Source organism: Balaenoptera acutorostrata, chromosome 9, assembly GCF_949987535.1.
Source record: "Balaenoptera acutorostrata chromosome 9, mBalAcu1.1, whole genome shotgun sequence".
NCBI lineage: Eukaryota > Metazoa > Chordata > Mammalia > Artiodactyla > Balaenopteridae > Balaenoptera > Balaenoptera acutorostrata.
In genome coordinates this window covers 53,146,181-53,158,767 of record NC_080072.1, presented here as the reverse complement: position 1 = coordinate 53,158,767, position 12,587 = coordinate 53,146,181, and the positions used below count along the sequence as shown (strand labels likewise).

The 12,587-nt window shown below is 44.1% G+C and overlaps 1 protein-coding gene across 3 annotated transcripts in view; it reads left to right on the top strand.

Annotated features, from left to right (window-relative positions):
- FAM168A (family with sequence similarity 168 member A) overlaps positions 1-12,587 on the top strand; it is a 215,981-nt gene that overhangs the window by 193,686 nt on the left and 9,708 nt on the right. For 2 of the 3 annotated variants that reach the window (XM_057553023.1, XM_057553022.1), the window contains 2 exons: positions 955-981; positions 6,109-6,234. In XM_057553023.1, coding sequence (XP_057409006.1) covers positions 955-981; positions 6,109-6,234 — 153 coding nt within the window. The remainder of the gene's footprint in view (positions 1-954; positions 982-6,108; positions 6,235-12,587) is intronic. The other variant, XM_057553024.1, reaches the window with a different exon arrangement.

Below are 12,587 nucleotides of genomic sequence, written 5' to 3'. Positions count from 1 at the left end.
TAGAGACTTGTTTTCAAAATCTGGAGACCAAAGGATGGGTCATATTAATGGTAATCTGACTTGAAAATGAAGGGAAAGGATAAACAGGATAACTAATATAGATAAAAATGAAATACCTCCTCACAAAAAAAATCTGTTTATCAGTCATTGTCATCTGTTGTCTCACTTGATTTCATAGCAGCATTGTAAAGCACAATTACTCCCATTTTGCATATGATGAACCTGGGGAAGGGGAGGGAAAAGGAATTTGAGTTTTCTGAACACCTGCCGTGTTCCAGACACTATGCAAGTCTTGTCACAAATGTTAATTTTTTTCCCGTAATCTTGTGAGTTAGAGCTTCTTGCCTTCAGTTTTGCTCAGAGAGGTTAAATAACGTGTCCAAAGTTGCACAGCTAAAAAGCAGTGGAGCTCAGATTCAAAGCCAAGCTGTCTGCCCACAGTCTGTGCCCCTTGTACAGCACCACGCTCTCCCAGAGGTCTCAGGGAATCAAGTGCCTCTGCATTGGTCCTGGCCCTCTAGGACTTTAAACAGAGCTCTTCAGAGGCCAAAGATGATGGTTTTGTCCCTGAACCTTTACCTCCTCTAGCACATAAAGCCTCTGTCATGTGTGAAGTCCCTTTGCAATGCTTGGGAGACTTGAAATTTATTCTTAGCATGGACAAGCAAAGAGCAGGATCTTGGACTGACATACTTCCAGGCAGCTTCTGGGTCAGCTGCCTGGAAGATGTCATGGCATCCAAGGACGTACCCTTCCTCAATGAATGGGCTTTCCTGATGGCAAGTCTGTCACCCTCTCCAGGGTAGAGGTACTTTGCACCCTCTGCGTTCACTGTTTCTTGTGTAGCCTGGGGGAAACTGCTTTTTTAAGACAAAGTTTGTTTTTGTAACTGCAATATGTACTACTTTGCACAGATTCTTAGTGGTAATTTCAACTAACATTTCTATCCAACAGAGTTTCAGTTCCTGCATTCAGCTTATGGTAGGAGAGCTATTTTTCCTCATCTGTATTATGGCCTATGAATGTGTTATCTCGTAACAACAGTAGATCCCCTCTCCTTCCCTCCCCAAATCCCATCCCCTAGGCTTGGGCTCCCCCAGGTGGCTCAGCAGCAGTTCCTGAAGCATGCAGGAACATGTCTGATGGTGCAAAATCATGGGTTGGAGACACACATGAACCGTCCCCTAGGGCAGCAGTGAAGGATCATGGCACTAAAAGGCGTCTCTCCCCTTCCTCACCTCTGGGTCCCATCTGACCTAGGTCGGAAGCCTTTACCCTCACATGGCTGCTGAATTCAAACAAACAAGTGAACAAAAATTCCTGGGTCTCTATGGCTCCTCTGTTGGCTTTATGGCAGCCCCTGCGGAGGAGTACCTGGATTATGCCTGTAAGAATGCCAAACACCAGTCTGCCCCATGATCAGATTTTCCATCTCCATTGGCAGTCTCACATGTTTGAAGACCTGGTTAACTTTAGATACAATCTATTCCCTTAGCCCAGATCTTGAGCTCTGGCTCATTTTGGGGGCATTTTCCTGGATGGTGAGAGGTGAGGGTCAAGTGTGCTAATAAGCCAGGGTCCAGAGCTGGATTCTCTGGGCAGTGTGGACTCCAGGCCCAAGGCACCACGGGAACTTCTGGGCACCTGTGAGGGTCCCAGCAGTGTAACTTGACTAGGTCCTTTTTCGTCATAGACAGGAAGGGACCATAGGAGGGACTTGCTGCTTTCACCACCCTCACCTGGGCTGCTCAGGACAATGTTTTTGTAAAGTCTCTGCACACTTTCTCAACTTTTAACCTTGAATTATTTGGATGTTGAAAATTGAATTTGTGTGTGGCACATCTTTTAGGAGATGAGCTGTGAAAATCTCTTCTTGCTGCTGCTGTGGGCTGCGTGATCTTGGGCAATTTGCTAATGTCTCCAGGCCATAGATAAAGTGTTTTATTCCAGATGATCTCTGAGGTCCCTTTAAATGCTAACAGCTTGCCCTCTTATTATCTTATTCTTTCAATTTTGCTAGTCACAGACCCATTTCTCTTATTGTTTATGAGGAGTCCTGTTTGTTTGCCTCAGGATATATGAACTTGAACAGAAGACTCCATAAAAAGTGAGGGAAGCTCTCCTGCTTCCTCACCCCTCCTGTTATAGCATCTGAAATAGAGATACTAAAGTGTATGTATGGAGCTCTTCTCTTCACAAAATGGTCTGTCCCAGACCCTAAGCTGGCCCTTTGAAGATACAAAGTTCAGTAAGACAGGGTTCCTGTTTTCAAGGAGCTCAAAATTTAGCAGGGGAGATGGACAAACTAGCAAGTACAGGGGCTTCTAAGAATCACAGGAACTGGGATAGTGAACCAAGTGGGATACATGAGGGGGCTGTGATCAAGAAGTGGGGAAAAGAAAGGACTTCATAGTAGAGGCGAGTCTTCAGCTCCTGGTTGATGGATTAATAAATGTCTACCAGGTGGCATTTGGGGAAGGACATGCCAGGAAGAGTGAGCAGTGTGAGCAAAAATACAGAGAAGCGATGCTTCTTGGCATAGTCTGGGAATGGTGAACAGTTTGTGTGGCTGTCGGGTAGGGTTTGAGAGTGAGAACAGTGAGTCTAGAGAGATCATAGGAGTAGATCACAAGGGGCCTTGAGTGCCACACAAGGAGTTAGGTAATGGAGAACCATGGAATGTTTTTAAGAAAGAAGTTCTTGTGATTAGGTTTAGGTCTTAGAAATATCACTCTGACTGCAACTTGGAGATTGGAGTTGGCAGGTTTAAAAACAAACAGAACAGTGAGGAAGCAGTTGCAATAATTCAGGTAAGAGGTGATGAGAGCTTCCATTGTAGCTGTCCACACCTGTGGGGATGGAAGAGTGGACAGACACCAGAATTAAAAACTGTAAGACTGGCTGACACTTGATTTTTGATCCTCACAGTCAATACTATGAAGCAATCAAGGAGTGGTTATTATTGCCATTTTATGAGACAACAGACCTGAAGTTTAGAAAGGTATAGTGACTTGCCCAAGGTCCCACAGCTAATAAGTGGCACAGCCCAGGCTAGAACTCAGATTTCCTGACTTAATACATTGTTCAGGATGATGGTCCCTTGCTGCCTCTCCTCCTTGTAAGTGTGCTTAACAGATTGTTCAAGTGTCAGAGGGCGTGAGGGCCCCGTGTCCAGGGATGTGAACAACCCAGCACTTGGACGTGGGCCGCATGCTGTGACTGGGCCGTGGCCCTTCACTGCCATGGGTTCTCTCTCTCTCTTTTTTTAAATTGAGGAATAGTACATATATAGTACTACATAAAGTGCAAAAGTACGTAGTCTCAAACGTACACCTCAATAATATTTGACGTATATACACTTGTATTTATTCAAAATATAGACCATTTCTAGGAGTTGGTACCTTTCATGGCACCCAAGAACAGGCATACCTGTCAGAGCAGCGTCCTCTATTACCATGCCTCTAAAAGCTTCAGTTGGATTGTCTTCATCCCAGAGCTGAGCTCTGAATCACTACCAGCAGCAGAATGGGTTTCTTTAGAATTGTATATGGACGTATAGCTAACTAATGAGGAAGTCAAGTCGACAGCTGTTATTTGTTGTTTTTTGTTTTCAGTCTTCATATTTATCCAGTTATTTAAATTATTATGTATTCATATATACAGAAAAATATAGAAAATGTTAGTATTTGTTTTCTTTATAATGAAACCAGAAGAAAATACCCACTTCTTCAGGAACATGTATAGGTTGGTTCACTTGCTTAGTTGGGAAACACATAATCAAAGGCACAGTCACACTTGCTTCTTTCCTGGTTAATCTGGAACATTATTTTACTGTGTGTAATGCTGTCTTGTTCACTCTCTGGTTGGCGTGTGGCTGTGTTGCATCCCCAGCGAGACCATAAATACCTGGTGTGCGGTGACCATGACCCACGTGTGCTCCTGTCCACCGTGGCGCTCCCCTCAGTGCTGAGTGCGGTGTAGGCCTCAGTCACTCTTTGGTTAATTTTGATTTACTTACTTTAATTGTCACACGGTCCTTTAGGCTAATGTCAGACTTTTGGCTTATGATTAAAATTATGGTAAAGATGCACCACTTGGGTTAAAAACTGGACCAGAACAGGTCCTCCAAATTCTCAGCAGCCAAATTTAGGCCTCCTGCTCCCTGGTGGATTCCTGTGGGGTCTTGAGGGCCTGGGCTTGCTCTATCTGACTTCTCAGAGCTACATGTTTCACTTTTTAGGGAGTTGTTTTAGGTGGCCAGGGCTTTCCAGCCACGTGGAGTGGCAGATTCTAAATTTGGAGCTATCTTAATAAGATTTTTCAACACTAATTGGGTCCTTTATTAATTCCCACCACTCCACCCATCCCCGCCCCCCAGGAAAAGAAACCCATGATAATTGTTTAAATTGACTGCCCTCCTCCTGTGTTGTCTGCAGAGTCATGTTGTAATGTCCAGCAAAGGCCCTGGACTCTGCATTGGAATTCTGCTGGATCTCCATTTTCTTCTACCAGAATTCTCCTTTTAGTGTCACTTCCCTGCCCATGATTTCCTTCTCATTTCTCAGCATCCGCTGTATATATTGCGAGCCATTGTTGCAAGCGCAGAGTCAGCCCAGAACAGCTATACTTCTATCCTTGGTTCAGCAAAAACAGTAGAGTCTTTAACCTCCTCCTCTGACCCCAGTACTTCCATGACTGAAGGAACCAGAGGCATTTCCTGTTACCTGGACAGGCAGAGGGGTTTATGGAGATCTCTCTGGAGGTGGACTATCCTTGTCCTGATGGAATGAGAGGGTACAGGCAAACTTGCTTCTCATACCACCCTGTCTTACCTAGCCCCTTGTTAAAATGTTTCACGTACATCCAACTGTTGCCAATGCTAATATACTTTAAAACACCCCATATCCATGTCTCCCAAGACCTTATTATTTGAATGGAAAAGATACTGTTAAAATCATTCTTTAGCCATAAGTAGAAATTTGGGTCAAGACTATTTCTCCTCGGGAATTCCCTGGTGGTCCTGTGGTTAGGACTCCCTGCTTTCACTGCCGAGGGCTCGTGTCAATCCCTGGTCGGGGAACTTGGATCCCAAAAGCCACACGGTGTGGCCAAAAAAACACATTTTTTTTTCCATCTATTGTTTGAAAATATATCAAGGGAGATACCTAAAATGTTAGGCAATCCCTCCCCTCCCCCCCTTTGAAACCCTATTTCCTCTCTCCTTCCCTACAGGACACATGAAGGTAAGTTTTTTGAGTCACTCCCCACTTCTATTCCATAGGAAGCATCATCCTTCAAATTTCTCAAGCTGAGCTTTGAGTCAGCCTGGGAAGTCTCTGCAGATTTCTTTCAAACTGAGCCTCATCTCTATTTCACACCTACCCCAAGTTTGACATTTGCTTTCTTAGTGGCCCAAAAGATCATCTCTAATTCATGAGGCGATATCTCAGGTGGAGTGCCAGTAGCACCTCAGCAGGAGACATAAAAGGTGTGCAAGAGGTTTGTCTGGCCCTGGCTAGGTCTACAGGAGAAGAAGTTTGCAGGGAGTGTCCCGCTGGACAGCATTTGCCTTCTAAGTCACCAAAGCTCAGTCCCTTTAGAGGAGATGGCAGTCCAGCAAGGTTCATGTCATGTGGTTATTAGTATTTTGGGCTCACTCTTTGAAAACAATTTGTTAAATACACCTCCAGATTTCAGGCATAAAAAGGGGTACTCAGTTGATCTGGCCCAGTACATAGTCAAAGGCTCCGAGTTGCTACACGTTAACGAGCAGGTGGCTAAGGAGTATCCCAGAGTCTTAGGCTAGAATGTCAGGCAGTAGAAGGCAGTATTCATAAGCATTTTCATGGGTTTGGTAGTGGGTAGAAAATCCTGACTCTCCTAGTTAGTATAAGCTTAGGTTTCCTCAATTTCAAATCGTTTAGAAGGTCACTTCAGCACTCCTCCCAACCACTCACCCATCTCAGAAAGCTGAACCATCCTGTGTGTCTGAACAGGGCCCCTTGGGTTATATGTTTCCGTCCAGCACAAGATCCTTGCTTTGTGTCTGTGATTGGTGGTGCCCACTTCTTATTTCTGCCTAATGCCATTCTTGTGTCTTCCCTTAAGCAACTCTGCTGATGAAACAGGCCTGGCCACAGAACTCGTCTTCCTGTGGCACTGAAGGCACCTTCCACCTCCCAGTGGACACCGGGACCGAGAACCGAACTTACCAAGCATCCTCTGCGGCTTTCAGTAAATACAGCCTGTCTCCTCCTTTCCTTGTTCCCCTTGGTTGGGACTGATTTGTCTCTTAGGAAGAAAGGAAAGGGAACTTTTAAAACTGACATTTATAGGACACTGTTTTAAGAGGTTCTCTCTCCTACCCACCAAAAAATTGGCCCTCCTCATATAGAAACGGTCATCCTCTTTGATCACACACCCTGCTTTGAGGAGACACAAAGCAGTGAGGGAGAGAGAAGGAAGTACTCACCTGGCCAATGAGTTTGATGAGGGAAGGACTGTTACTGCATTTCAAGGGAAGGACAGAGGGCACTTTAAAGTCTTGTGGACTTTTGGACAGAGGGGGCTCCTCCAGCTAGCACAGGGTTTTTCAACCTCAGCACTGTGGACATTGGGAGCAGATAATTCTTGGTTGGGGGGGGGAGCGCTGTCCTGTGCATATCCCCGGGGGCAAAATTGCCCCCTGCTTGAGAAACACTGCCCTCATGAAGGCTACACTGTGAGAGCAAGGTATGTGCAGGAAGTCCTCGTGAAGGTTGGAAACCATCTGGCCCGTCAGATTGGTCACGTTCACTTGAGGCTCAGTAGAGTGACTGATGGTTTCACCTTCACATCTGATTTTTAACACAAAATGGCTCCACTGGGTAAAATGAGGACCAGTGTTTAGAAATGACTGAGTGGCATTTTGACTCTGTATGAGGAAGAGCTTTGTGCCGTGTTGCAGTTGTCCAAAAGAGGAGTGGCTGGCTTTGGATGTGGTGAGCGCCAGTCTCTTAAGTTGTGCCAGCAAGGGCTGCACAGGCCCTCGGAGGGATGTTGCAGATTAGGCCGGATGGTCTGGGGTTCAGTGAAGTGTTAATCTATTAAGTAAGTAAATTAGAAGAATACATTGTATTTAAATTTTTTCTTTAAAATGTTATTTTCTCCTTAGCTATCATTGCCCCTTCAGGTCAACATCAACTTATGTTTATACAACATAACTCTCACCTTTTGCAGAATATGTTTTCATGATCACCTTCTCATTTAATCTACACTATAGTCCTATTTGGGTGGATTTTTATTCCAGTTTGAAAGCTGAGGCTCAGAAAGGTAATATGCCCAATGCCATCCAACTGGTAAGCAGCACAACTAGAAAAGTGTATCACCCAAGTTAAGTTTCTATTACTGACTTTTTTTCTTGAGATTAATTTTACTGTTATTTAAGAGAAGGATGATAGCAGTAGGGAATTTTTCTAGGTACCTATGATATTATATATGTAAATGGGCATATACATGCATATTCTGTCTTATATCTGCACATATGGAGGTAGGTGCATATAAACACACCTGCTGTAGTGTAGCAGAAAGAAGCCTGGAGTGGAAAACGAAAAGAGTTGGATTCTAGACTTGGTTCTGTGTAACCTTGGATAATTCATGTCTGTGCTTTGGACCTTGTTTTTTCCAAATGTAAAATGAGTGGGTTGGACTAGGTCATCTTTAAGGTTCTCTCTAGCTATTAGGCTCCTGATTCTATCACCTTGGTGCTGTATACCCAATATCCTCCACTCTTTCAGGGGCCTCCTCTCTAGCTGCCCAGACCAGTAGTTGGCCAACTAGCCTTTGCTAACACATCTCCAGGTATGGAGTATTCATTCCCTCCAGAAGCAACCCTTTCCACAATGAGAAAGTCTGAGTATTAGAAGGCCTTGCCTTCCACTATGTTGACATCTTCCTGAAGTTCCACTGAAAAGTCCAGTAGCTATATCCCACTGTCCTCTCACAGGCTATCACAGTCCCTAGAAAGGGCCAAGATGTACCCTCTTTCTTATAATCCGTAAGTAGAGGTGGGATTGACTGGTCCTCCCATGTCCCACCAGAGTTCCTCCCAGCACACAGATTTTGTGGCTTCTAATACCACAGAAAACTCAGGGCACTTTGACAAATTCAATTTAATTTCACTAACACTTGCTAAGCCTGTTTGTAGTTAGGTCTCCCTCCTACTTATTCAGCACTCTCTTGTTCAGCTGCCAACAAGGAGACTGGGGGAGGTCAAGGCAAGAATCATACATAGAGCTTTGTCCAGACATATAAATCTGATAGTCAATAAACTGATCAGTCTAAAAGGCATCCTTGATGTGAGGATCAATGTGTTTGAAGGTGGTAGGGGCTCTACAACCGAAAAAGATTTATGACAGTGCAGAAGGATTGAAGAGAGGGCTGAAAAAGTTTTATCTTGCTAATGTACACACTCTCTTTATTACCCTATTTGATGGAGTCTAAAATTATGGTTAGCAACCTGAGAGAAAGAATAGGGTACCATAAACAAAGCCTCTTTCATAAGTCAGGGCTGGGACTGCTAGTGATCAAATTCCTTTTTTCTCTCACAATATTGCCTTTAATGAAATGAAGACACAAAGGCCAATATACCAAATGTCCAAGATTGGACTGCAGAGACGTATAATTTCAGAAAGGAGCTCTGCCCAGGGCATGGTAAGCCCTGAACTCTGGGCCCAGCCCTGTACTGATTTGCTGTGCAGTTTTGGGAAAGTTGCTGCTCCCCTGGGCTCTAGGTTCTTCATCTGAATTGGAGAGGATTGAATTCAAGTCTCTAATGTCCTTAAGGTATAGCATTCCAAAGTCCTAATTCTGTAACCTTCAGACTGAGGTAGAACTCTTTTCAGGAGACCCAGGCCCTGAGTGAGTGAGTTGAATCTACGTTCATTTGAGCAAAATCAGTGAGTTTCTGTTTTGACTTGGTTTTGTTTCCATCAAATCCAACGGCTTTTTTTTTTTTTTTTAAACTTAGGTGCATAAAGTAATAAACCCTGAATTTTGTGATACCCAAGGTAGCCCAGGCTACAGCCCCAGGGGAATTTCCAGTGATCCTTAAGGGTATGGACAGGACCATCAGTCAGTTGTGGAATGTCCTCTGCAATGATTTTCTAATAAAAGTCCCACTGAAATACTCAGAACTTAGAATATCAGCACTAGAAAGGTCCTCTGATATTATCTAGTCCAGTGAAGGTATTCCTTGAGAGAAGAATTGACCTGAATCACTGACAGAGCCCAGGACTGGGACCACTGTAGTCAGAGGAGGGAGCACTGAGTCCTGGGTCCTCGTGAGCCGTCGCTCACTTGCTCTCGTCTCATCTGTGAAACGTTTGTGTTGATCTTGATGATCTCTAAGGTCTTTTCTAGCTCTGCAGTTCTGCTTCTCCCTCCTCAACCTGTCTGGACAAATAGGCAAGGCCTTCTTCTCCAGCATCATCTTTTCGGCCACCAAGTGTGTTTTGGCTACTGATTTGTATTTTGAGTTTGTGTGTGTCTCATTTCATAACATGAAGAAAGGATACATTTGTAGACAAGGTTATTCTTGGATGTGGAAACCAAATTCTACTGCAGTCTCTTGGAACCTTTTGATTTTCCTCAGAGGGATAATCTCAACACTTTGTAAGATGGTTGTCCTTGTGACAGAGAGGGTTAGTGCAGGCTTCCTCAGGGGATAAAACTTCAGCACACATTCTCCAGGAGCATAAAGGAAAGTCACCAGCACTGTTGGCCTGTTAACTTTATAGAATCTTAAAATCATGGCATTTTAAAATTTTAGAATAAAATTTTAGAATCTTAGAATCCTGGAGTCTATGTTCGAAGCTGGATCACACCATGAAAGTCATAATAGTTTAACCTTAATAGTTTAACTTAATATTAATAATTTAATATTAATATTAACTACTAACTTAATATTAATAGTTTAATAGTTTAATAAAATTTTAGAATCTTAGAATCCTGGAGTCTGTGTTCCAAGCTGGATCACACCATAGAAGTCATAATAGTTTAACCTCCTATGTACTGTCATCTTTCAGACCAGTCTCTGCTTGTATACCCCCTAGAACAGGAAGCTTACTATCTCTCTATACAGTGAGAGAGAAAAGAATAATAGCTAACCTTTATGAACTGCTTTTAATGTGTCAGGCATTCTTTTAAGGGTTTTGCACTTATTAGTTAATGTATTCATCACAGTAACCCTATGAAGTAAGTGATATTATTATCCCCATTTCATAGATGAGGAGACGGATGTATTCTACAGCTGTTAAGTAGGAGGGCTAGGGTTTGGACCCAGGCAGTCAGTCTGGCTCCAGACTACTCATAATCACAACCCTGTGCTATGTAGCTTTCAGAGACAGGCATCTGAGGATTCAGGGGTGTCCTGCCCTCCTGCATGGAAGAGAGGTGCTCTCCACTCTGGCAGGACTCCTCATACCCTCTTTTATTCCTTTAAATCAGGAGTTAGCAGGCTTTTCCTGTAAAGGGCCAGATAATAAATATCTTAGGCTTTTTGGGCCTTATGATCTCTGCCATAACTACCATTCTACCAGTAAAGCAGCCATAGTCAGTATGTAAATGAATGGGCATGGCTGTGTTACAGTAAAACTTGATTTACCAAAACAAGCTACAGTCACACACAAAAAATTGTAGTTTGCATGTTTTAAATGTGAATAGGATGAATAAAAGATCCTGTGGTAAAACAAATTGGGAAATAGTCTCCTGCATATCCCTATCTTGGAGATTCACAGTTCATCCTATCATTTTAAAACTTCTCAGTGTCATGGAATAAAACCTATTTCTCTCTTATTTTATATTTCTCCTCCTTCTCCCCCTCTTCCCCCTTCCCTCCCACCTTCTCCTTGTCCTTCTGTTTTTTTGGGGGGGATGGCAAAATAACAGGATCCCTTGGCATCATAGTCCATTGTATACTCTTGGGACATGCCCATCTTGAGAATCCCCTTTGTTTTACAGACAAGTAAACTGTTTTTCCAAGGTGAAGTACACCTCAAATGGCTCCTTCTAGATGTCTGCAAACCTAGACTCCCTGTCTTCCCCACAGTATCTGCTTCTCCTCCTGTGACCAAATTTCATTATTAGCTGCACAATCTAGAAACTTGGAGGAACCTGCTCTAGACTTCTTTCTCAACTGACTCGTACCTCCACTTCCAGTTAGTTTCTAGTTCTTATCAGTGCTACCTTCTCATTAATGTATTTTTCCAGCCCCATTCCTACTTATTTCCCAAGTATATTTGACCACAAAATCAGTTTCTCATGGAACAAACTATGGGTCTGCAGGTGGAAAGATAAATGACATGATTCCAGGGGAGAGGGCAGGACAGCTTTTCGGTGGTACCTTGGGTGGTGACTAAATAGCAGCTCTCATACCCTTCTGAGTACCTCATCAGGGGCAGGGGGTCGCCATGCCAAAGCTGTGGTGTGACTTGAGAGAGATTTGTGACTGTGTGGCAGCTTGCTTTAACTTGGGGTTAGGGTAGAAGAGACCCAGGGTCTTTAGAAAAATGGGATTTTAGTTCAGGAAGAGATCTTCATTCTTAGCCTTCTAATTTTACAAAATAGGAAACTAAGGCCCAGAGACTTGCCAGTGGTCACAGCAAATTGGAGGAAATCCTGGCCTGAAGCCTGGACCTCTTCTCTTCCAGCAAAGCACACTTTTCACTCTGGCCCCAGTCCCTTCTTGTAAAAACAGCTCCATGTTACTGAAAGGGTCCTCGGTGAGCATCTTGTAGGCGAAAAACCTGAGGCCAAGAGAGGTTCAATGATGTGTCAGCCAGACCAAGCCAGGATGGGGACAGGGAAGAAGCCCCAGCGGCACCCCATTGGAGATCCAAAGCCAGGGTCCCTTGGCATTGTCCCTTCAACTCAGAAAGCAGGTGATGTTCCTAAAAAGACTTGCTCTTTCTGAACCCCAGGATCCCCTAGTACAGAGTAAGAGAGTGGGGGCTACTTGATGATCACTTGGATTCCAAAGAATCATTCCATTTTGTGATTCTCTAAGAACACAGTCTTGTTCCTGAGTGATTCATGTTTCAGGTTTTTCCTGCGAACTTAGGATCTGACCCTCTTTTCCAGAAAATTCAAAGGCAGCACAATTTGTTTGAATGGCTGATTGTGAGCTTCCTGGGGCCTGACTTCTCAGCCCCTACCCCAGCTTCAGTCCACCCTGCTGACCCCACATGGCCTGGGTTCCAGGTCGATGTGAACCTTTTTGATCCCTGACTTCAGTCTTTCAGACAGCGGTGGCCCTCCCCCAAACCCCAGGAGGGGAGGCAAGGCCAGCTGTGTAGAGCAAAGTTTTTCAGCATCCCAGAAGATGAGGGTCTCTGAATGGGGTTTTCAGTGGGGTTTCCACCTTAAAACTTGGCAGGGAAGAAGGGGAACATAGTGGAGGGCACTCCAAAAAGGGAGAGAGATACAAGGAGAAAAAGAGAGAGTACAGGAGAAAGCAAGACAGAAGCAGCAGCAGAGGATGCCCTGAGGTGCTGAGTACGGAGACAGAAAAGCGAGAAGAGAGTGCAGTATACAGCGAGCAGGTTGAGGGT